The sequence below is a fragment of the Sinocyclocheilus anshuiensis genome, unplaced genomic scaffold, assembly GCF_001515605.1.
Source record: "Sinocyclocheilus anshuiensis isolate Anshui unplaced genomic scaffold, SAMN03320099.WGS_v1.1 scaffold817, whole genome shotgun sequence".
Taxonomy (NCBI): Eukaryota; Metazoa; Chordata; class Actinopteri; order Cypriniformes; family Cyprinidae; genus Sinocyclocheilus; species Sinocyclocheilus anshuiensis.
Window position 1 is genome coordinate 843077 of NW_015536521.1, and position 26238 is coordinate 869314.

The window sequence follows — 26238 nt, forward strand, 5'->3', positions numbered from 1 at the left end:
TACTAGTAAATATTTATTCTAAAGAAGTACCTTTGCAGTTTGGGATGTTGCCACTCACTTGTTTCTTGAATGAATGAATCAGTTGGTTTAAATGAATAGGTTGAATGAATGATTCAGTGACTCACTCATAAAAACAGTGACGTTTTGCTCCTGAATGAATTAGTGTGTTAGATCAAATTGGTTAAATTAATAATTCAATGACTCACTCATAAAGGCACTTACTTCTTTGATAATGGAATGAATCAGTGGGTTTGAATAAATTCAGTGTCTCAAAAAATCCCCACCAGTATTGCCCAGACTGACAATCTGTCTTGAAATCAACACTAACAAGCAGAGTGATAGAAGTGAAAAAAGTCCCAGTGCTGTTGAACTGTTATATCAGCACTTTTGAAACCGGAACTAGCTGTTGTATAACAGGACAAAAGCTTAGAGAGATGTTTCAGACAGTTCGATTTGCATCATTTAAAGCTACAAAAGATCTCTTGCAATGTAAAACGAAGGACTCCACTATAATTAGCTGCTCCCACCATGAGTTTGACTAACAGGCAGATTAAATTGGCCTTTGTCAATCACAGCCCACTGTAAGCCTCCTTCATTAAGCAACTTTAGAAAGCACCCTGTGGCAAAGGCCATCTCTATGGAAGGGAATCAGGAGTACAGCACAAAATAACAATTTAACTCTCTTATTATAATATTCACACAGACCCATTTTGCTGGCAAATTTTATATTCACTGCTCTAGGGGAGTTATTCAGTTGATTACTTTTGAATTCGATCTCACCAGCCTTTACGGCAAATTAAAAACATAGAAACAGTTTATAAATTAAATATATATGTCATCTGTTTAAAGATCAATTTCTGTGTATATATATTTCGATTTTTCCTTTTTTTTTATTATATTTTTTAAACTATCAGTTTGTAGGAAAACCACTTGCTTAAGTTAATAATATTAATGATAATGCTAATATTATTAATGATAATGCCAAATAATATGCAGTTGAATAAAAGAAACACATTTCTTACTGAGGGGCTGTGGGTATATCTAAGTCAAAAAGTTGTTGGGAAACACTGCCCTATGGTACAGTATTTTTCATGGGCCCATTTTGGCGGGGCTCAGTGCAGCAGCTCTAGAGCTCCGTCAGTGCACCATCCATCTCATATTTGACTGGTGGAGGTGCACTTTGGCTATGGAACAGATGCCAGGGGCGGCAGCACACCTCAGGGAAATCATTCTTTTTAGTGGTGTGTATCCCCTAGACAGATGTGCCGTGATTAAAAAAGGAAAAATCTGTCAAATGGCAATGTGTGGTGTAATAATTAAAGGTGCAATTGTTGTGAAAAGAGTTGAGTTATTCAGCAAATTTTCTTACTTGTTTTGCCCACTGAACTACGGAAACGTACACACCGCAGAGTTATGGGAGTGGCAGCCACGTTTAAATGCAGGAGTGATTAATGTTCTGTGTGTACAGAATATAGGAGTCAATCCTGAAACTTTGATAGTGGTAACCATAGCAAATCCTGCCACACCTTAGCCACTTTATGTTTTACATAGTATGAATGTGTGTAGTTGGAATGAAATTTGGATGTACATCTGCCATGTTGTCACTGTCACTGCCCTTCACAAATCTTCTCTCATCGCCTCATGGGATAGTAAAGTGTCCAGTGAGTGTGCACTGCAGATATGCTGGAAGTACTTTTCACCTACTGTTTTATGAACACTATGATTTAGGACATGCCACTCGGATCAAATACTGTTTTTCGCCTACTATCGGACACAGGGCTTGTCTTGCTCTGAACTTTGACCTTGGAAGTACATTTCCCACTTTCAAAATGCAGGTTTTTAAAGGATTAGTTCACTTCCAGAATAAAACAAATTCCTGATAATTTACTCACCCCCATGTCATCCAAGATTTTCATGTCTTTCTTTCTTCAGTCGAAAAGAAGGTTTTTGAGGATAACATTCCAGGATTTTTCTCCATATAGTTGACTATAATGGGGACCAATGGGTTGAAGGTCCGAATTGCAGTTTCAACGCAGTTTCAAAGGACTCTACACGATCCTAGCCGAGGAATAAGGGGTCTTATCTAGCGAAACTATTGGCCATTTTCTAAAAAAAAAATAATAATGTTTTAACCACAAATGCTCGTCTTGCACTTGCTCGACCTCACACATTACAGTCACAGGAAAGGTCAGGACTGATGTAGGCAGAAGTACTGACTCAGTGTTTAAAAGCCAAACATGCAAAGAGTAATTCAAATTGCCATTTACAAAAAAAGGTAAAACAGCGATGTAGGAAGATTTTGAAGTTAGTGGAGAAAATCAGATGGAGTTCGGTGATACTTCTGCCTACATCACACGTGACTACCTAATGTGTGAAGTCGAGCTAGTGCAAGATGAGCATTTGTGATTAAAAAATTTTTTTTTTTTTTTTAAATGACTGATCATTCCATTAGATAAGACCCTTATTCATCGTCTGGGATCGTGTAGAACCCTTTGAAGCTGCATTGAAACTGCAATTTGGACCTTCAACACATTGGCCGCCATTGAAGTCTACTATATAGAGAAAAATGCTGGAATGTTTTCCTCAAAAACCTTAATTTCTTTTTCGACTGAGGAAAGAAAGACATAAGCAATGTTGGATGACATGGGGGTGAGTAAATTATCAGGAATTTTTTATTCTGGAAGTGAACTAATCCTTTAACACTGGTAAGACCAATGAGAAAAAAAATCAAGGGGCATATTTACTTTTTAAATAATTTATGTTTTATTAGTAATTGAAGTAATTTTCTGTTTGTTTTGCTTTTTGCACACTTGGTAGACTGTGCACTAAGGCATAACCCCGGAAAACTAAATTATTTAAAAAAATAAACAAATAAATAACTATAAATGTCATAGACATGGTATACCAGATGGAAGGCACAAGGGCACTTAACAAATTCAAGCAATTAAAAAAATATAAATGCAAAACAATATTGTTCCATATTATTCAATAAAGGTTAGGTTATAGTATGTGGTTTCTTGACTATTTCAAATAAATCTATTGAATGACTTTCCAATGTCGCCTTATTTTGAGAATGACCCATCTCTAATGTGTATGAGGCCTTTGACATGATGGATGTACTAAGTATGTGAGCTTTGGTGAGTTTTAGTAGGATCATTGTGGCTAAACAAATCCTTATTGATGGGTTAAGGACTTTGGATTCTCCACAAGGACAGTTAGCGAACATATGCGTCATATATAAGGTTTTTTAAATTAATTCTGTGAGGCATTTGCAGAGGTGTTTGTGGGATGCTGCATCACACAAGTCTTTCTGACCTCTATTGAGTCAGATTCTCCAAATGAAGGCTGCATTTGGTCATAATCAACCATGAAGAAGATAATAACTGGAAAGCAGCCCTAGCACAGTGTTCTTATACCTTTGCGTCCCATTTGTCAAGCCGTTTGAGGGAGAGCTCAGTTGCTTGTCAGTAGGAGAGATGACAATTGATTCATAAATTTGCTTTGATAAATTGTGCAGCAGGGCTGCGTGCTTCTAGTGCTAAATCTAGTGAGGAGGAGGAACACAAGGCCTGTGCTGCCTTCCTGTTTATTAGCAACTTCCTGAAAGACTTCATACTTTATACATTTTACATGTGATATTTTCAGCTGCTCCGAATTAAAGCAGATGCATTTGGGTACCCAAAGAAAATATGTTGTGAGTGTGGAGAATCTAGGGTTTGGTTGTGTGCTCAGTGCACTTAACCATGACACGAAGACTGAAACGAGAAGTGTTTTGCATGCGATTGATGGATTAGCCTTTCCTTTGAAATGCCTCACTCAACATGCCTAGGACATAATATATCAAGCTCTTTTCTTGCTGTCTCTGTAACATACTGCGGTAAAATACATGCATCCCTTGTGCTTTTGTGCTCTGGTGCAAAGGTCTTCTAAGTAGTGCTGTCATTTAACATGTTAATTTAATGTGATTTAAAAAAATAATGTCATAAACTCAAATACATTAAAAATGTATTTTGAAAAAAAATAATTATTAAAAAACTCAAATGTTACAGTGATATAAATATATGTTTATTCTTTCTAGGTTTAGAAAATGCCCCCCGTGCCATATTGTAAAATGTGACCTTTTTTATAATGACTAACCAAAACACCCTACATCAGTGATGCATGAATGCTTATTTCCATCTTTCTTTGAAAATGTTTTTCATTTTGCGACATGCTTGGGGCGTACCATGTTAATTTTATAGTACACATCTTTGAAAATATCATAACACAACACTGTTATGCAATCAGGATCTCTATCTAAGTGCCAGTGCAAATGTACGATCTAAACAAATGATTCGTGAGAACATCAACCTCTCTCTCTCATCACATTATCTGAAGTAAAGGGTTTGCTGGGAGTAGACCCAAATGGACCGAACCAATATCGCTTCTCTTCAGCATGTTATACAGTACAGCGGCTCTCAGAAGTATTTGTGTATTTGTATGAATGTCTTTGCATTGTACAGCAAAATATCACAGCAAAGTGGCATTTATTGTAAAGCACACGTTTTCAACTTTTTTGTTAGTGTCTTTGTTATCGACATACAGTATATTTATATATTTAAATACAATTTTCACATTTCATACAGTCAGTGCATTAGTAGTGATTTCTCAGTGACTCTCTCTGCAGGTTACATTGATATGCCAGTAGGTGGCAACAAAAGTCTTTGAGTCATTTGAATTATTAACTCAACCAATTTGTCCATAAATGCTAGTTCAAGAATGAAACACCACTGTGTTGTGTTGTTCTGCAGTGACTTTGTTCGGAACTATTTATTGGCAGAGCAAAAACAGACAAAATACCTGGTAGTATTGTGTCTAAAATCTAAGTAACTTGCTTCTGTGTTTCTGTAACTTACAGAGTGGGGGATTTGAGCTGTGTCAGGTCTAGTTACAGTCTTCCACCAGAGCTGCTCTTACATAATTCAAATGATCTGCTTTTAACGTGGGTATAAAAGCTGCTGTTGGTTGATTAACGTGCCCCCACGAACATCAATTGGATTATAGTCATAACAACTGTGTATATTTACATTAGCCACTGTCTCTATAGGGATAATCACAGTAAGCATGAGGACAAAAACAGAATTCAAATATGTTGCACATTCAAACATTAATTATTTAAGTAATATATTTAAGTTTGATAGATAGATAGATAGATAGATAGATAGATAGATAGATAGACAGCAGGGCTTGAAAGTAGCCATCTTTTGAAGTAGTACCGCCAGATCCATAATATTTTTGGATGCATTGAATCTAATGCATTGGTATTCATTTATTTTAAGTGTAGCCAGTGTGCCCAAATAATTTTTGGTGACACTCTATAAAACATTAGGTCCAGTGTTTTTCTCTATATTGCATGCAGTGCTCTGGGTGTGAGAGTGTTTGTGTATGCATCTGAGCATGTGTGGGTGTGAACGGTCCTTCTAGCTGTCACTCTCGCATTGACAGAGTGGTTTGAAGAGTCCTGTGGACATACTCTCTACTCTGCAGTTGTTACTCCATATCAGACTCTCTTAACTGAAGCTATTTCACAGTGAATACTCAATGAAAGCAACACAGGTGACCCCGCTGCCTCACTCTAGATGTCTCGTCCCACCAATGTATCCCACAATCCTGTGCTACATCTCCTCCCACACCCGACCAATCATCTCGCCCTCCTTCCTGCACTCCAAATCATGTTGGCTCTGCCGTCCTTATTAGAATTCAGCAGAAACAGTCGAGGCTAAAATAAAGAGGATGTGCCTCCTTGGTTCCCAGTCCACAGGCCCAGTGCTGGTGGATGATTTATTGTTGTCCGATATGCAGGGCCACTGTCAGAACCCGACCCGCCGTAGCCTCTAACTGCACTCTGAATGCGAGATGGCACGCCTTTGGGGAATGGCAGTTTTGCCTGGGGCAGTACTGCAGAGTTGCACTGGTGTGCATAAAGGACGCTGAGGGGAAAAACCACAAGGTGACTTTCCTCATCCTTCCTGAAGTGAATAAGATTATGTGATGTTTTTTCCCAACTTAATTTCATGTATGTAGATATATTTAGAGAATATGAAGCCATGTGTGTTGGATACAGTAGAGACTTTGTTTACCATTATTATTAAAACATTTGTAGTATGCTGTTACTTTTCAGACTATAAAATGTCTGCAGACTACAAATCCTTGATTCAAAGGAGAATCTGAGTCTTATACACTCTAAAAAATGCTGGGTTAAAAACAACCCAACTTGGGTTATTTGGCAACCCAGCGCTGGGTAAATATTGGACAGAACACATGCCTAGTTATTTTGACCCAGCTGGTTGAGTTAAATGTTTTTACGAAACATGCTGGGTTGTTTTATTTAAGTCATCTATTGTTTAAAAATTATTATATTTCTGGCTTAGAATGGACTGGAAATTTAAAAAAAAAAACAGAATTACTAGAGGCAACAGCAATAATCAAAAGATAAATACCATTTATTATTAAGCAAGAGCACATGGACAAAATACAAGACAAATTCAATTTATTTGGGTGAATACAGCATAGTTTACAATATTACATACATTTAAACTTGTTTAACAAGCATTTTAGACAAAAATAAGTAGCATTTTAATTTAAGTGTATTCAACCGTTCTCTGTAATCGCTTTTCACTGAAATAGTGCTAATTGGCGTGCCGGTGTGTCACTGAAATCTGAGCCGGTGAAGGGCTGCTGTTCGCGGGGGAACTGCGAACTTCAGACCACAGCCTCGCGTTTCACTCTTAGCTGAAAGATGCCATGACTGACTCCAAAACCTGCCCATAAATAAACAGAACTGAGATTACAGAACATATTTTAACATCAAATTAAATTAAAGGAGACATATTATGCCCCTTTTTACAATATGTAATATAAGTCTCTGGTGTCCCCAGAATGTGAAGTTTCAGCTCAAAATACTCCACAGATCATTTATTATCCTGGAAAAGTCAGATTTTCATGATATGTCACCTTTAAACTCAGTACAATGACGAATAAAATCCATTTATGTTATACAAGGCAAAAGGCGTTTCCATCGTGCGAAGTGACCGCTGCTGGCGCAGTGTAAGGTCTGTTTTGGGTTTTGTTTCTGGTTTAGGTTTTCATGTCTTTTATTTTGATATGTTGCCTTGTTTCATGTTCCTGTCATGTGTTTTTCCTACCCTGTCATGTGATCCTACCATAGCACTGAGGCTTTCCTCTGACTGTTTCGGGAAAAGATTCAAAGCATCGCGAGTGTCAAAAACAGCGGCCAGCCAAAAGCCTGTCAAAGACACTCCGTAGCCATAGGACGAAGCAGCGACCACAAATTCCATAGATCGACTCGTTACGTGTACAAATAAAAGCCTAACAGTGTGTGTGTGTGTGTTTGTTTGTTGAATTTCTCTCTATGATAAAATTATTTACCCATTAAACTGTGGCATTAAATGCCAATATCAGTATCAATATGATGTAATAGAAGAATAATGTACACATAGGCCTATATGAATTGCATATGCCAAAAAATTTTTTTTTCTGTAATAATTTTTATTCTTCATATTACTTGTATGACTGGGTATTTAAAAATGTAATTGAATAAGTCTGAATGAAAACTTACTCGTAAAGTAAGATTTGGGGGTTCGAATATTCCGACACGCGCATGTGATTGGACAGAAAGTGAGGCTTCGTTTTTCGTTGATCACGTGATTCTCTGAAAACAATACACGCTCCGGCACAGAGCTTCGTGAGGAATTGCGCTGCTTACTCGATACGCGCTTTGAAGCTTGAGTGTCATAGGTAACATCACTATTACACGCAGCTGACTGACATTTCGTCCTTATGTTGCATTGCGTAAAATAATACAATTTACAGCACAGTATAGACTTTATAAATGAAATAAAATGTATACAAACCAAAACCGAAATATAAACAAAGCCGAAGAAGTGCACCAAATCAGCGGCGCTGAGAACTGCTCTCTACTGTAGAGGACTCAAAAAGCCCACGCTCTCTGACTGTAACTCAGCAGCTGGGTTGTTTCATTGGAGACAGGCTCAAGCGAGCGATTGGGTAGAAAAAAAATAACCCAACAACTTAGTTACAGAAAAACTACCCAGCACCTGGGCAAAAAATATTAAAAACAACCCAACAAAATGACCCAACGGGCTGAACCCAGCATTTAGGTTAAACGAAAAAAACCTTTTTAGAGTGTACAGAGACTTGGCAATGTGCCCTTTTTTACTTGTCCTAGTAAGCTACCACTCTGAATACTCTAGCATCTACATAATAATGGACTAAAAATCATTTAAAACACCTTAGCAACTGCACAGCAATGCCATGGCAACTACATTCTGTAAATACCTGAGCATTCTGGAAGAGGCTGACACAGGCAGGCAGCATTATTTAGTTAAAGGGTAACTCACCCAAAAATGAAAATTCTGTCAGCATTTGTTTGCCCTCATGGCATTCCAAACTCAACAGACGTTCATCTTTGATTTTTTTGTTTTTCTGTCCCTCAGTTGAAAGTCCATTCACTCAAAACTTTAAAGCCTCAGCAAATTTATAAAGAGATTCTAATTAGTCCGTTCAAAAAACTCTGAAGAGACACAATCAGACATGATAAACAGATTTGGTACATGGCTCAGTTTACCCATATTTGATGGCCTCTATGTATGTGTGTTGATAAAAATCTCTCATGTTTCACTTAAAATATCTTCATTTGAGGTTTACAGATGAACAAAAGCCTTATTGATTTGAAACGTGAGTAATTCACAGAATTTTGGGTGAACTGTGCCTTCAAATCTGGTTTAAATCTTGTTAATCTACAGTAGTGTTGTCACGGTACCAAAATTTCAGTATTCGGTACCAATACCAGTGAAAATCCACGGTTCTCGGTACCAACAGTGCATTGCGATTTGCGTTGGAATGTTTTTGGTTTTTTTTTTTTTTTTGGCTCAAAACTGCACAAGATGTGAAATGCGCAAATGTTTTCTTTGAATATCGGTAACACTTTAGTATAGCGACCAATTCTTACTATTGACTAGTTGCTTATTAGCATGCCTATTATTAACATATTGGCTGCTTATAAGTGCTTATAAAGCACATATTCTTCATGACCATATTCTACATCCCTAATCCTACCCAATACCTAAACTTAATAACTACCTTACTAATAAGCAGCAAATTAGAAGTTTATTAAGGCATTCTCCCAACTGAATTTCATAGATCTATTTAGAGAATATGAAGGCATGTGTGTTGGATACAGTAGAGACTTTACATTTACCATTATTATTAAAACATTTGTAGTATGCTGTTACTTTTCAGACTATAAAATGAGTGACTTAAATTAAAGGAGAATCTGAGTCTTATACAGAGACTTGGGGATGTGCCCTTCTTAACTTGTCCAATACTTAAATTTAGCAACTACCTTACTAATTATTAATAAGCAAAAAAAATGGAAGTTTATTAAGGCAAAAGTCATAGTTAATGGTTTGTTAATGGCGAGAATTGGACCTTAAAATAAAGTGTGACCTAAATAACTTTGAAAATCTGTTATCTTAGTAGCACTTTACAATACGGTTTTATCAGTTCAAATGAATGTATTAATTATTGCTTGAAGTTAATTTCTACATGTATTCTTTCTACACTTTCTACAGAATGAACAGGTGTGTATTATTTTTTATATGACCATTAACTAAGATTAATAAATGCTGTTAAAAAAAGCTCATAATACTTAATGCATCATTCATGGATGCATTCTGCATATGTTAACATATAGAACCTTATTATAAAGTGTTATCAAGGCCAGAATTACCATATGGGAATTTGGGCACACATCCAAGGGCACGATGTAGGGCCGTGTAAAGGTCTTCATGGTCATAGATGTCAGAGCAAACCTGCAAAAAGAGGATGAGTCCACTAAAAATCAACCTTCTCCTACCCAAGGTGCATGGTTGGGCAGAAAAGCCTTCGGACCTTAGTGTTTATGATTACCGCAATACCGTAACACAGCCCTGAATCCTACCAGTATTTATTTGTGAGAATGTGAATGTACAGTTATGCAGTTGTAGCAACCAAAGCCCCCCGCTCCTCAAAGCTCCCCATGTTCCCTATCCGCCCACCTTAATGTGCAATGGCTGCCTCTCCTCAATGCAATACTAACATGTACTGCAATATAAACAGACCACAAGACTGCTTTTGCTTGCAGTGTCTTGCCCATGTGCATGCCGCAATAGAGATGTGCCTTCAGGCTAGATTAGTCACAAGTCAGTCTTTCAGCCTGTGCCCAGACTTTAATTAGACTCTCTTCTCTTCTTCCTCTGCTGCACTGAGTATAGCATCCCTCCATCCTTTTGTTTTCTCCATCCTCTCTCCTGAATTTCAGTAACTTACCAGGGCCTCATTTGTTTTGTACAAATATCTTTTTTTTTTTTTTTTTTTAATCACTCTTCAAGATGGGTCTCTTGGAAGCCTAGCTCATTTACACCAAGACAACCTGGGTGCTCCTGTCAAGCTTTACCATTCATGAGATTGTTTTCTCTTTGCAAAAATGTTGATGTGTCTTATTACGAGCAGTCAGTCACATTGGTTGCCTGCGGGGTGAGCCGAGCCATGCAGCCAGATGTCTAGACGTAGTCTACTGGATTAAGGCCATTTCATTCCTCACATTAGGAGGTCTGACTCAGTGCAGCTACAAAGCCACAGGTCATGACACTTCACGTGACAAAGCAGCCTGTAGCCACATTACATTTTTATTTGAAAATCTCATGAGACAGTGTTGTCACGAAACTTCAAGATCACTAACCCAAAAAGGCAAATGACAAGGGCAGGGTTTGGTAATAGGAAAAGGAAATTCTGTTATTCCATATGAGAGAGTAGCTAATAACTTTACATTCAAGTGGGCCCCTGCGTCAGATCTGCGTCGCACACAAAAACAGCGCAGCTCATTAAGAGGAAAGTACCAGAAGAGTAGGCTATATTGTGGCAGGGCGTTCAGCTGCAGAAAAAAAAGATGGGAATTTTATGTGGGACATGCCAAGAATAAAAATGCACTCTTGTGAAAAGCTTTTTCAGCATCCAGACTTAAAAGGATGTGTTTCATTACCAGCCAATGTGGCCAATATGAGTCGCAGTCATCTACGTCTAGAGCGCCATCTTAATGAAAACCCTTGCACCACCCATTTCCCAAAGCTGCCATTAACATGAGGCTAAAGTTTGAAGACATATGGACGCAGTGCAACTCTACACATAGTCTAATGATGCAACAGTTTTCATAACCTAGACTATTTTTTAAAACTACACGGTAAAAAAAAACAGATTGTCCAGTACAGTTCACATATTACAGCCTACGTTTACATATCAGTGCCTCTTCTATTTTTACCAATGGTTATTTACCAGAAAATTGTTATTTATAGCCGCAACAAAATGGAAGAAACAACAGATCTTTCCTTCCATATTGTGACATACATCCAGATTACTGAAAGGGGGGGAAGGAATGAGGCAGGGACCATCTATCTGTTCTATCCATCCATTGTAAATTGGATTTTGAGATGTGTGTGTTGCATTAAAAAATGAGAAGTGGGCGTAGTTCTCAAAAATGAGAATTTGAGTGGACTAAATGATTCTCTCTGACTCTGACATGGCCAATGTCAGTGGTCAATATAAAAAAAAAGTTAAAAATACATAATACATACATAATAAGCATTTATGAATTTTCATTTTACGCTCAGTTACAACTATTTTTTGGTAAGAAACACTGACCAACAATATGAGATTTGTAGCGTTTTGGTTGTGTTGATAGTTGTTAACATGGAAGTAGCTACTAGGGCTACTAGGCACAATTCTCAATATAGTATTGAACTGTTCGTTACGACATCCACTGTTCAATACGCATTTGTGAATTGCGTTTTTTTTTTTTTTTTGATATTAGGGATATCCTGGAGCGTCATGAGTTCTGTATTACTTCTGTGATGCAAATGTGAAGTTTCTGCACGAGGGCGCCCTCTGGCATCCGGTATGAATGAAATGATGACCAATCCATCGTATTTTGGGTAGAGATAGGAAACATAATGACATTTTTAAGTAGACATATAATAATCCATGTCTTTCTCCAGTGTACAGAAGTCTACAGGAGTTTTTTGTTGGTAATTTGTTTTAAAAATCAAATTTTAATCGCAATTCATGTATGTATGTATTGAGCCATGGGCTAACTTGTTGCATCCCTAGTAGCTACAGATATTTTATTCGCTATTGTGACATACTGTACATCCAAGTGAAATGGAATCGAACAAGGAAAAGAAAAAATAGGGTGGGGACTTCTGTCCTTCAGTTGTTATTGAATGGAGACAGATCTGAGTGCGAGCTTGCAGTCAATTGTAAGAAAGCAGCGTGTTTTAAGTGGATGAAATCTTTAGAGAAGTCTGGCATACACCAGAAGAAGAAAAAAATGACATTCTGATGACATTCTGATCAATAAATCAACAGTTCAAAAAAGAAAACATGAAACGCATGCATGTATGAATTGTTCACAATAAGATTCATTATATGCTTTTAGAAAATAGACTGAATTTCCATTTCATGTCAACTTAAGAGAAAGTATTTTGACAGAAAAATGGCACACTGCAGCTTTAAAGAAACGCATGGCAGAATTTTTAACTATTAGACTCTAAATTTAGATTATTTGATACAATAGAGGGATTTTAAGCTCTTTTCATTTTGTCAAATTACCCAATGTTTAAAAACTCCCCTGAGAGAACAATGGCACTTGTCTCTTTAAGCCTTTCTCTGTCCTCCAACTGACTGTGAAGGTCATGTTCGGTGACTCCCATTAGCCTGCAGTGTGTGTGGGTAAACAGACAGGTGAGCCCATGCGTTAGAGCAGCACAGCCAAAGGTCACGATCACTGGCCCTCGCTCGATGCTCCCTGCCCACCCTCCGCACACCGATCAGGAAGACATGTTTACCTTTAATTAGTGTTATCGGTAATATGCAGAGCAGCCTGTCTCTTATCAGATAGACTCTGCACTGGCAGAACAAAAGCCTGTGGTTAAATTTGCCTCAAGGGTTTACAGGCTCTCTTATTCAAAATTAGCTTCCTTAATAGTCATTGTCTCCTCTGCTTTACCTCGCCTTTGCTCCTCCGGAAAGTAGGGCAGGCGTTTTCAAAGCACTCATGCAAATGAAAAGAGGGCTATTCCAATTTAGAGGGAGAGAACGTAAACACATCGCCACAAAACAAGGTTGTCTGCCTCAATTCAGAGCAGAGATGTTGAAGTTGAATCGCTGCGGGCTTCTGGTTGTCTTTTTAGTATGATTTTCAGCTGTAGTCTCAAGATGCAGAGTTGAATAGTGGTCATAGGCTCTGTGGGAAGGTAAATGCTGACATGTAATGAATCTTTCCCGGCTGGTTTATTTTTCCTCTGGGTGGTTTTGAAGCAGCCATCATTCTGTCACGAACCTCTCACAGTCTCGAGCCCAGCAAGCATTCCTTAAACAGTCATTTTAAACCTTCAAAACAATCACATCTCCATTATGAAGTGCTTTTGATGCTTACAGGGTAAGTGTAGGTTTTCATGAGACATGCTGGTTGATATTACATTTTGATTGCTTGTTTTAAATCTGTAGAAACTACATGTATATGTAAGTGTATCCAGCAGTTTTTAAATCTAAGAATTGATGCCTCTATTTTCCCCACACATTGTCTTTTAAACCTTTTATTTAGAGGATAATGCAAATAAACAGGAATGTTGAGGGACAGAACCAGGATGGATTCAGACTTCGTATCTGACTTATTGACAAGATATTCAAACATCAGAATTTCATTACAAGTCCTTTTAAGGCAGGTCAGTTCGCTCACGGCCATCTTAGCATCTATTTTAGGTTAGAAGTGTAGCATATAGTCCCTTAAAGGAAAAAAGTCTGAAACTCTCAAACTGTGTCAAGACATTTAGTTTCAATCACATGTTACAAATCAGCAATACCATCTGGCAGCAGTGATATCATAAGTTTAGTTTCTTCAGCTCAAATCATGCTAAAAATGCATTTTAGGCTGTTCTAGATTAAAAATAAACTGAAAATGCCTCTACCTGACTTCCAGTCAGGGCTTCCGTTCCTATAGTGGCCATTCTGAGGGTTACAATTTCTCCCATTCTAGTACATCTAAGCGATACTGCAATGCTCTGCACTCTCTCCATTTTCCTATCTCTCCTGACTATCTGCAGTATCTGTGCTACAGAAACTAAGCAGCGAGCAGATGTCTGCGTCTGGGCCGCACTGTCTCTCCTGGCAGCTCTACGGCCGCGATAAATCATGTCCTGCTGGGCTGTAATGGTACAAAAGGTGTTGAGCATCCCCATGTTGTATGGCACTCATGCTACAAGATCCTTTATAATAGGGTTTTAAAAAAATGATTAAGTGATGAGAAGGAGATTGTAGCTGGTCTTGGTGAAGTTTGGGCCAGCATGAGGTGATAGTGGGAGAAACATGAATTCTGGTGAATGTCTAGCAAAGTCTTTAAAAACCAGGAGCTTTCACTTACAACCTCTCATTTAGCCGACATGCAATGACAGGACGGCCACCGTAGACAAAGCTAGGGGTGGGGTCACAGGAGAATTGGCCCCTTTCCAGAAGATTATAGGCTTTTGGAAGCCAAACACTTTGAAGCAGAACAAAACTATTCCTGTTCTCTGTTATTTGGCACCCTGATGAAGACCTGTTTGGGCCGATACATGTTGGTGCTTTTTAATATGTAGCCCTGAAAATGAAAGCTTTTTAAAAACTAAAATCTATGGGAGTGCCTGGACGTGGAATTTTGTTTCTCTCATGAAGAAGGAGCTACTTATAATTGTTTGCATTTTAACCCTTCTCCCATTACTAGTGGGAAGTTATGTGACCAATTTGAAATCCTGTCAGAATTATCTACAAAGCCCATTTAGATGACAGATGCCACATTTCTTGTTGTTTAGATAAATTAAGCCTTTTAAATCTAACATTTAAACAGCATTTACTGTAGAATAAACCATAGTCAGGGTGGCGGCATATTTCATTTTTGACACGAATGCAAACGAGGTTGTGAGGGATAGAAATACAGTCCATTCAGTGGATTGTACTGTTGTTTAACAACACACCTATTGTTTAGCTAAAACCCCATAAAATAGTTCTTAACGTTATGAGTTGGGGAAAATTACATTATCTAGGACCGTTATACAGTGCAAGCCATTGTAAAGATTGTAAGTCTGTCCCCCAAAGGCTCATTTTCATTGGTGTTAAATTCAATATGGCGGTCAATACAGGTTTTTTTTTTAATCATTGATGTTACAAAATCTCATATAATCTGTATTTCTGTATTATTCTTTGAACACACACAAAAAAAATATTTTGAAGAATGCTGGTAACCAAACAATTCACGGTAGCCATCGACTTCCACAGTATGGACAAAAATACTATGGAAGTCAGTGTCTGCCGTCAACTGTTTGGTTACCAACATTCTTCAGAATAACATCGTTTGTGTTCAGCAGAAGAAGTTCAGAAGGTGTGGAACTACATGAGGGTGAGTAAATGATGACAAAAGTTTCATTTGTAGGTGAACTTTCCATTTAAAGAACATTAGTATTTTACATTAATGCCACCTTCAGTGGGAAATCTAATGAAGTTTACTCTGAGGGTCTTCTTGCCCTCAGTAAGGGGTTATTTTGTCCCAGTAGTTGGGACAATATTTTCATGGTTTCATGGTTTTCATCGGTCCCCTTTTTATGGTTTTCAATTTTATGCTATATATTGAATTAGTAAATGTTTCCATTTATTTTTGTTAACAATATACTGAATGGTGCATCATCATCCTGTACATTCTAAAATTCCCAGGTTCCTTATGCTGTACACTGCTGTACTTTTCTCTTAACATTTTTTGTTCTATCTAGCAGATTAATTTTAGGTTAATTAACACTTTATGTAGAAGTTAAAATATTCAGACAGTGGGTAGACTTAAAAGATACAGTTTTCCTGTCTAGTTGCTTGAAAAGAAGGCAAGTGTGATGCTTTAAATCCACATTTCAAGAACATGGAATCACATTGACACAAATTATTATGTCTGACCCTTCTTGCCTATTTGAGCCCCTCTGAGGCTCCCCTCTTTTAAAAAATTCCTCAAATCCCCACTGGCATCCATTCGCTCACTCACCTTGTGTGGAGGACATCATCCATTTTAAAGCAGCACTGGGGTTACCCACAGGGCATGGGGGCAGGGAAAGAGTGAAGCGGGATGATTGTGTCCTCTCCTTCAACTTCTGCCCTCATCAGCTTCCATACCATAATGCTCCAGCTCCTTCCTAGACACTATAAACTCTCCCAGCTCAAACAGGAGCTGCACCCGATGTGGCAGCTCAATGCCTGTGTGGTCAGACAGGGTCAGTAGGAGCAGTGGGATGATGTGCTTCAGAGGCCATATGAGGGAGAGAAAAGAGCTTTGTTACAGTGCAAGGGCAAATTAGAGTGCAGCTCGACAGTTTGACTGTTGTGGTGACTTCAAAGAACTAGCGGCGACGAAAGCCAACGGTGTTGTCGCCTCACGTCGGCAGCGTCGGACTAAAAAGCTGCGCTCGAACACACCGCACAGACTACAGCCGACGGCAAACTAACACGTGCGTTCTGCGCATGCGTGTGAGGAATTAACTGTCTATATCAGCAGCTATCAATAGTATATATTCGTCATTCAAAAGTTTCAGTGCAGCTTCAAAGGGCTCTACACGATACCAGACGAGAAATAAGGGTCTTATCTAGCAAAACGATCGGTCATTTTCTAAAAAAATAAATAAATAAATGTATGTACTTTTTAAACACAAATGCTTGTCTTGAAGTCCACTGTATAGAGAAAAATCCTGGAATGTTTTCCTCAAAAACCTTAATTTCTTTTCAATTGAAGAAAAAAAGACATCTTGAATGACACGGGGGTGAGTAAATTATCAGGAAATTTTTATTCTGGAATTGAACTAATCCTTTAATGCTTGGACCACCAAATGTGGTGATCTCCTAGCATTTTCTAAGCCAGTTAAATATTTACGGGAATGAAGTCCTGTTTTCATCACTTTCACTTTAATTCTCTGGCACTGACTCGTTCGCTAAACTGAACATCCAATCTAGTGATGGGAAGTTCAGCTCTTTTCAAAGATTCGGCTCTTTAGGCTCGGCTCCCTTAGAAGAGCCGGCTCTTACGGCTCCTAAATGGCTCTTTATTTAGTATCACTCTGAGCCTTCTATTTTAGGCCTCACTTCCAAAATAAAAATGTACTGATAATTTACTCGCCCCCATGTCATCCAAGATGTTTATGTCTTTCTTTCTTCAGTCGCAAAGAAATTACATGAAGAAAATGAAGAAACAGTAGACTTCAATGGCGGCCAACAGGTTGAAGGTCCAAATTTCTTTTGAGCTCTACACGATTCCAGTTGAGGTATAAGGGTCTTATCTAGCAAAACGATCGGTCATTTTCTAAAAAAATAAATAAATAAATGTATGTACTTTTTAAACACAAATGCTTGTCTTGAAGTCCACTGTATAGAGAAAAATCCTGGAATGTTTTCCTCAAAAACCTTAATTTCTTTTCAATTGAAGAAAAAAAGACATCTTGAATGACACGGGGGTGAGTAAATTATCAGGAAATTTTTATTCTGGAATTGAACTAATCCTTTAATGCTTGGACCACCAAATGTGGTGATCTCCTAGCATTTTCTAAGCCAGTTAAATATTTACGGGAATGAAGTCCTGTTTAGATGGAACAAAAAATATGTGTAAAATTTGATCTGAAAATGTATTATTTTCTCTGTCCTGCTATATTAAGTTGAAACTACTTTTTAATTATTGCCTACCCACAATAAGGAGCATCTAATAAGTACTGTTTTTTTCCAGTCACTTGAAGTCCAGTTTTCAGTGTCACATGAGTCAGAAATAATTCTAAAGGTGTGGTCACTTTTACAGTTGCTTTGCAAAAGTTTGCAAGAGAATTCCATTCATTTCGGTAGGAATCTGCGCGATTTGGAGGGTGAAAAATTCATTGCGCAGATTTCGCTCATTCAAATTGGTCACAAAAATTTGCTGCACTGACCAACAGAAAGCTGCTTGGTTTGAAAGTGACTTATGTGTGAGCAGACTGAATTTTGCCCACAAAATTTCACCCAAATTTTATGAACGTGACTGCACCTTAATATGCTGACTTAGTGCTCAAGAAACATTATTATAAATGTTTAAAACAGTTGTGCTGCTTAAAAAGATTAGGGGAACCATGATACGTTTTTTCAGGATTCTTTTATGAAATGAACTGCATTCATTTGAAATAGAAATCTTTTAAATCATTTTGGATGTCTTTACTGTCACTTTTGATCAATGCAATGCGTCCCTTTTGAATGCAAGATAAAAGTGTTCCATTTCTTTCAAAAACTAAATCTTACCGACCCAAACTTTTAACAGTAGTATGTGTGTATATAATTCTTGACACTATTTTTATCTGATTTTTAAAAATCTTTATCAGACACCCCCTGGGGGCAGCAAAGGGAGTAGTATGGGGTCTGCAGAAAAGTTCTGAGAAAAGTAGTGTAAAACAGTTTTAAAACCCCACATCAGTTCTGATTCTGAGGGAATAATTTAGTAAAAATTGTGCATATTTTATCACACAGGTCGGTTCTGAGTGTTAGGTTGTGTAGGATGCAATATCTAAAATGTTCCACTACTACTAAACCAATGTGCATTTGGTTAAACCGGATTGCACATGTGATTGAGATGCAGGTTTCTGTGGCACAACTATTCAGTAAAGTCACCCTTGAGCATGTATCATTCATTGCCCTTGTATATCTGGGCATTTTATTCACATTATCTTCTGCCCTTTACAAAATATGCTCTGTCAGTTTTGTTTTATTTTGTTTTTCCAGATGTTTGACATCTGGGCATTAAAGCCAGGTGTTTTGCACTTTAGCTAACAGGGACAGGCTGTTGACATGTGATTGTGTCCTACCTCACTAGCGGCGCGCTCTAGAGAGATTAGTCACCCACAATGCCCTTCACTTATATGCATCATCAGTATTGTATCAAACACAGAGGCTCTGGAACATAAATCACTGTCATTTCTCTTTCTAGTCATGAATGATAGCTTACGTTAGCCTGTTGCTGGCCGTCTGTTATGGTCATGAGATCGGGAGGTCGTTGTGCACTTAGGGAACCGACGGACCCCTTACTTGGGACCACAGATTGTGCAGTTTGGAATAAATGATTCATTATTCATCTCTTGACTCTGTCCTTCAATATCTCTGTGTTCCATCTTCCAAGAGAGTCCTCGAGCTACATTGTACAGCCGAGTTTAACAAACAACACTGTCTCTAATTCCTGCTGAGGACTGAAGGACTTTTGGGCTAAAGTTCTTTAGAGGACACTTCAACACCTGCTGAAGTGTAACTCACGAGTTTTTTCGTGTGAATAAAGATGTTCCTTGAATAAATACTTTACAATGAGTGAAATGTGCAGGATCAGCAGAAAGGAAAAGTGAAGCAGCATTAAGATGAGGCAAAAGTATGAACATTATCTGTCCAGACGACTGTACTAGAAGATGAAAATGTCTATTGAATTTTCAGAGTATGTGAACTTCAATAAGACAAAGCCATTTCAGAACAATTGAGGGAGAATGCACTGAGAATGAATTGCTTTGTTTACCTTCATGCACTGTTTTCATATGATTCACACAAAGATTTATGCAGATCAAGTTGACTGCTTGAAAAGGTGATCGATTCTTGTATATTTTTGTGAGTATGATTTGTGTAACTGGACTTTTTTGGATCATGTCTCAGTTATTGTTATAGTTTTGCAAAGAGCTTCAGTCTATCCATGCAACAGTAAAATGCTTCATTTGCTGTCAATTGGCTGCTTCAGTTAGAGTAAGTCATGTCCTTGTCCTTGTAATCAACCATATTTTTATCCACATTCTGCTGTTTTCCATACCATGTGAACCATTCTGTTCCCAGTATCATTCATGCTTGATAGGAATATTTCGAACCAAATGAAAAATAGAGTAAAATGGAGAGTGAGGAGACTGATGAAGTGTTTCATAACGTGGTTCCATCCGAGCAACTGAAGCATTAAACACTGTGTTAAAAACCTTCTTCATTCCTGTCATTCTTGTACCTGGATTTACTTAAACAAAATGGATTGTGATGGTACAATGAATCTGTAACAGCAGAGTGTGTTTGAACTGAAGTGACATTTAAATTGAATTATTTCATTTTTGGAGGAATTTCAGTTATTCATCATAGCTGTTGAAGTACCGCAGCAGTATTGGATACTGGTGTGAATTTTAACTAGCTTAACAAGTAAGACTCAATCACCATCTCAAGAAAGTCAAAAACCATGGCTAGGCTAGCATAAAACGGTATCTTTTTCTTTCTATGAAAACTTAACCTTTCATATTCTCTTCTAGTGTTCTGGTTTTTGTTGTTATTTTTTGCTTTTGTGCAGTTTAACATTTGGATGAAATCCTCTTGTGTATTCATTCAGTAGATTTGCCCTCATTTGTATGGTGAGGAGACATTGATATCAGACTAGCATTAGCACACACTCGCTAGTTTTTATCTCCGCCCTTTAGATTCCAGAACACACTCTGCATTCACCTCATGCTCTGTTTGATATTTGTCAGACATCAGCATCTCAATGAGAACCTGTCAGTTGAGGTCAGAGGAAGGTAGGAATATATCCAAACTCCAAACATGTGTGGAAGTTTTAGCAATCTGTCTGTGGCTTTGTGTCAGAGAACACGAAGCACTTTTTTTTATTATTGTTGTTTTGGCTCTTTCCAGTGACTGACACTGGACGATACTAAAGCTGTAGAATGGTAACACATTCCATGCCAGAAATGTGAACGAGGTAGCGTTTCTGAGGTGTCAACTGTTCAAGTGTGCCCCCCAGAGGTGGCTAGTGGTGGGTAGAATTGAATCACTGTTAAAATAAAAACAGCAGGAAACTGTCAGTAGTTATACATGTCAGGATGTCAGTAGCTGGCGAGCCACTGTGTGTGTGCCTTTGTGAGAAGGAGCGGTGATGAATGAAAAACATGGAGCCACACTCCATTTCCCCTCCTGCATTACAAAGGACACTGCTGAGCTCCTCTCCCAAGGGTGAGCCACTGTAGCATGACCAGATGTTTCTTTTTGCTCACAAGATATTCCCTATCGTTCTCGCCATCATTCATTTCGTTTTATTGTCACGTCCAATACCCTTAAATATCGCTGTTTTAAATTGCTTCATGATCCAGAGATTTTTCTGGATGTTTAGGTCATGTGATGGTGCATGATGTATCTCTATATTGGTTATACCCATGTGCAAAAATTTACTTGGAGGTGGGTTGCCTGAACAGCTAGTCAACTAATTGGTCTTAAAGAAAGCCCTGTGTAATTACAGGGCTTTGTTGTTTGGGGTTCACCTGAACCCAATCAGACACGTTTTGTAGGGGCGTTTACAAACTGTGTAGCTGTCAGTACACTAATTAAAATGTCTCTAAAATATCAAAAATACATGTGTAGGGAGCTTTATTCAACTTAGGGCACTTTTATGTCACAGGAGTTTATTTTTATTTAAACTATCAAGTGTACCTTCTTACTTTTAATGTCTTAAAAACCTTTTACTTTTCATCATTTATTTTTCATTTTTATGTATTTTTTTATTCTTTTTCATTTACTTTCATGGTTTTACAACTCTTTTACTACTAAATTATTTTATGTATAGAATTTTTATAGAATTGTTAATCTGTTTATAGATTCTTGTGTTTTATATCAATTTTTAATCTTTTTATTTAATTTATTTCAGTCTTGCACAGTTTTAAACAAATTTCTAACATTTTTAATGTAGATCCATCATAAATATTATTTATACTGTATATTACATAAAAAACATTTTAAAATACATTATATAATTAAAATATTAAATGTAAACATAAAGTCGTGAAGTCGTGGCCTAATGGTTAGAGAGTCGGACTCGTAACCCAAAGGTTGCGGGTTCGAGTCTCGTACCGGCAGGGATTGTAGGTGGGGGGAGTGAATGTACAGCGCTCTCTCCCACCTTCAATACCACGACTGAGGTGCACTTGAGCAAGGCACCGAACCCCCAACTGCTCCCCGGGCGCCGCAGCATAAATGGCTGCCCACTGCTCCGGGTGTGTGTTCACGGTGTGTGTGTTCACTGCTGTGTGTGTGCACTTTGGATGGGTTAAATGCAGAGCACTAATTCCAAGTATGGGTCACCATACTTGGCCACATGTCACGTCACTCACTCACTCATATGCCTTTTGAACATTGAATATTTATTGTGTAAAAATTTTTAAACATTTATATTAATGCAGTATGAGACAAAAAGAAAAAAGAAAAATATCACTTGTTAGCAGAATATTTTTTTGTGCTTCATTTCCAGTCATGCTGCATTTTGTTAAATTGTGTCAAATAAGTGTGAGAATATAATTGCATTATAGTGATGCCTTTATGACACATTAAATGCTAGTTATTTTTAGCTTTTCCAATTCCCACTACAGTGTCACTGAAAAAAAAATGACAGATTTATAATGTATGTGTTTGCACTGTTAGACTTTGTTATTAAACAAATTAAATAAACTAGTTAAAGTGTAAAAAGTGTGTTTGTTTGGAATACAAATCCACAGGGCCAAAAGTGTCCACAATCTAGAAACTAGTTGACCTCAATAATCGACTAGTCAACCGTCATGTCTCATCCCTAATGTCCACCTCTAAACAACTGTCTTGCACAGGAACAAGGAAAGGTGGGTGTGATCTTCAATGTGGGCACAGATGACATCACCATAGATGAGCCTGCGGTCACCGTGAATGACGGCAAGTACCACGTGATTCGCTTTACGCGTAGCGGTGGCAACGCCACCCTCCAAGTGGACAACCAGCCCGTCATCGAGCGCTTCCCATCAGGTAGGACCCCACAGAGGACGAGGAAAGCCATTTTTGGGGTTTGGGGGATCCCATTACACGTGTGGTTGGTAGAAATAATAGGGGCAGCTTCCCTTGGGAATGGACACATGGGGTCAGAGAGAGACACTGTATATTTTCACTCGCACATCAGAGGGACGTTGTTTGAAGCCTTCGGCCTGGATTTGGATGCATGTTGAAGGCATGCCTTATTGAAGGGTACAAATTGATTTATAATTTCAAATGCGAATTATTTGGGTTTGAAGTGCGCTGTTTTTACCCTCAAACTCTTCCCAGAGAGTTTATGAGTCACCACATGCAGCGCCCAGATAACCACCGCATGCACAATCTAATAACAATTGCAAATTGACACATTTCCCCCCAAGCTGCCTTGCCTAATACATTCAGCCCGAGATGGATTTGGATCCTTTACAGTTCTCAACTTCAGCCAGCTTTGCTCTAGGCGGGCTGAGGAAGGTGTCTCTGCGCCTGTGAAGATCCTCCATCCCTGAACCGCGCGCAAACTTTGAACCACAAAGCGCACTTTATTTTTTTAGCATTAGCCAAAATGCCTCTCGCAGGTTGCTCTTTGAACCCCGGTGCTCTTGAGTTGTGGTATAGTCGGCGCCGTAAACCAATATTGCACAGCCTAAAACTTTTGTAACAAGCCTTGATTGATGATCCCAACCCTGCAGTAGTCATCCCATGAACCGTCCCCATCCTATACAGACATCTCGCTCTGGGGTCCCTTGGCCTTGTGTGCTTTCCAATTAGACTTGTGCAAACTCTCTCTCTCCCCACTGTGTGCTTAGGGAGCTGCCTTCCTCTCATAGCTGCTGTTCCACAGGAAGACATTTTCTCCGTCTCTAATAGCAATCCTGTCTTTCCCATCCTCATTTTTCATTCGGTTCCTCCGATGTGCTGCTTCACAGCAGGTTAGTGCAGCGTCAAGGAGTCCTTAGCAAAAATACAGCTCTAGTCAAATAAAGCGGTGCCTCGGCTCACCTGCTACGTTCCTTCCACCCCCGCGTGTGGGGTCTCGAAATTACCAGAGGTTGAATGGCGCTGCGTCCCTGCTGCTCGGGCTTGAGATTTCGTCTGATTTCTGAAAGGGAAAATTGGTTTTCTACTGCTGCGACATAGGCTTCCTATCCGCCAGGTCTCCCCCTAAGCCCCCTCAGGTGGCCAGAGTCAGATGGGGCAGCCTTTCCAAAGCGCGGGGATAAAGCTGGGCTTCAAAGTCGTCACAGTTGTGTCATGCTTCCTTTAAAACTGAGTTATGCGCATTTAAATGGAATGGCACGGCTTTTATGTGGCACCTGTCATCCCGGGGATTTAAAAAAACGATGATATAGGTCTTGCGTGTCATCCGACACTCACAAAGCTCACGTGTGTAAACGAAGCCGGCTGTGTATCGCTTAGATTAACGGCTTCGGTTAATTCAGTTAATTAAAACTGAGGATTAGATGAACGGATATGTTCCCCAATGGCAGATTTGCTGCTCCCTGCGGACACGGTTGCAACTGACCACTCGCCTCTGTATTTTGCTCAGCGCCCCATAAATAAGAATGTAGTGGAAGCCTATGAATAGCAATGCATCAGAGCGGACTTTATTGGATGGATCGGTTTGTTTTCGCTTTTTTCGCCGCTTACTCGTGGACGAGACCTATTTCAAGTTTTCTTTGAAGGTTCAGTGCAGAATTTGCCACACATGAGCTCTTTTAACAGGCTTATGGGAGTGGGAGGTTTGGCCCTCGTTCAGGTTGCAGGGTGGGTTGGACGAACGGAAGGCTTGTATCTCACACGGCTGTCACAGAAGGAACATGACACAGTATGTGGTATGTCAAAAAAAAATGCCGTTAACACTTGGCGTACCAACATCTCACTTCAAGAAAGAATACTTTTAACTGCAAAAAAAAAGAAAATTCTGTAATTTCACAGTATGTGGGTCAATGGCGTGACAGTGTTATCTTTTAATTTGTTCAAAAACATTGTTCATACATATGATGATTTGAATACACCTCTTTATGGTGGCCAAGTAGTGCACAACACAACAAAATTAAAAAAGCAAACATAAGCTCACAACAGAACGAAATTAAAAAAGCAAACATAAGCTGACAACTAATAATATATATAATTTATAATAATATATTATATATACAGTGGGTACGGAAAGTATTCAGACCCCCTTAAATTTTTCACTCTTTGTTATATTGCAGCCTAACTTAAATGATTTTAGCAAATGGCTGCAATATAACAAAGAGTGAAAAATTTAAGGGGGTCTGAATACTTTCCGTACCCACTGTATGTTAACTCAGATATGTAAATGTACATGTATTAAAGTTGTAAAGAAAAGGTCCTTGTTTTTATGAGATTACATATGTCATTGCTTTTTACATTATGATAACACCACATTATATGTTTAGAGCTTATACATTTAATACATTAAACGTATAAAATCTTGAAAATGTTTACAAGTTTTAAAAATCATACTGTATGGAAACAACATAAATACAAAGAAACTGACATGCTTTAATTTAGATTTTTATCATATGTCGTTGACCCATTTACTAGATTCGATGAAGAACTTACTGGAATTTTCTGGGAATGTCTCAGCCAGTGTGAAGTTGTATACGTGATGTCTGAGAGGAAATAAAACATCACTGTGTGGCAAACAACACTGACCAAACTGGTATAAAGGAGTATTAGGAGGACTTGTGGATTTTGACAAGATGGTGGTTGAGAGCAGGGAAGAGAAAACAGTGATATGAGCAGATTGTTCTTTTGAGTGAGTAACAGGTCCCGAGAGTTCATTTTAGCTCTAGTGAAGGGATCTGTCAGAAAACGGGAACTGTAGACTGTAGATACACGCTGTTCCTTATCTGGCAGCCATGACACCGAGTCAATTACATCTTTTGTGTCTTTTTATAATTACACGTGTCCTAATTTATGCAGGTACCTCGAGATTTTGATACTAGATGCAGCACTGATTGCATTGTTCTCACTCTGATTTCTTGCAGAGACCAGAAAATGTCTTCCGGAGCAGCTTTGACACTACCATTGTATAACTGCACATAATATGTGACATTATCACTGATATCATTGTTGTCTTATGAAATTTGATGTGTATGAAATTTCCCTCAAGTATTATTCACTACGATGACATCACAATCAACCAGACCAAAATTAGAAGATAAACGATCACTAAATATGTCCTCAAAGCTTTCTAAACAGAATTAAACATGCTCTAATTAGTCTCAAGCTTCTAAACTGTCTAATAACTAAGAATCCACC

General features: G+C 38.4%; 1 protein-coding gene across 1 annotated transcript in view; it reads left to right on the plus strand.

Annotated features, from left to right (window-relative positions):
• The window catches only part of LOC107693770 (neurexin-2-like), a 415962-nt gene that overhangs the window by 368906 nt on the left and 20818 nt on the right, over positions 1-26238 (plus strand). The window contains exon 21 of the mRNA XM_016493287.1: positions 22776-22947. Coding sequence (XP_016348773.1) covers positions 22776-22947 — 172 coding nt within the window. The remainder of the gene's footprint in view (positions 1-22775; positions 22948-26238) is intronic.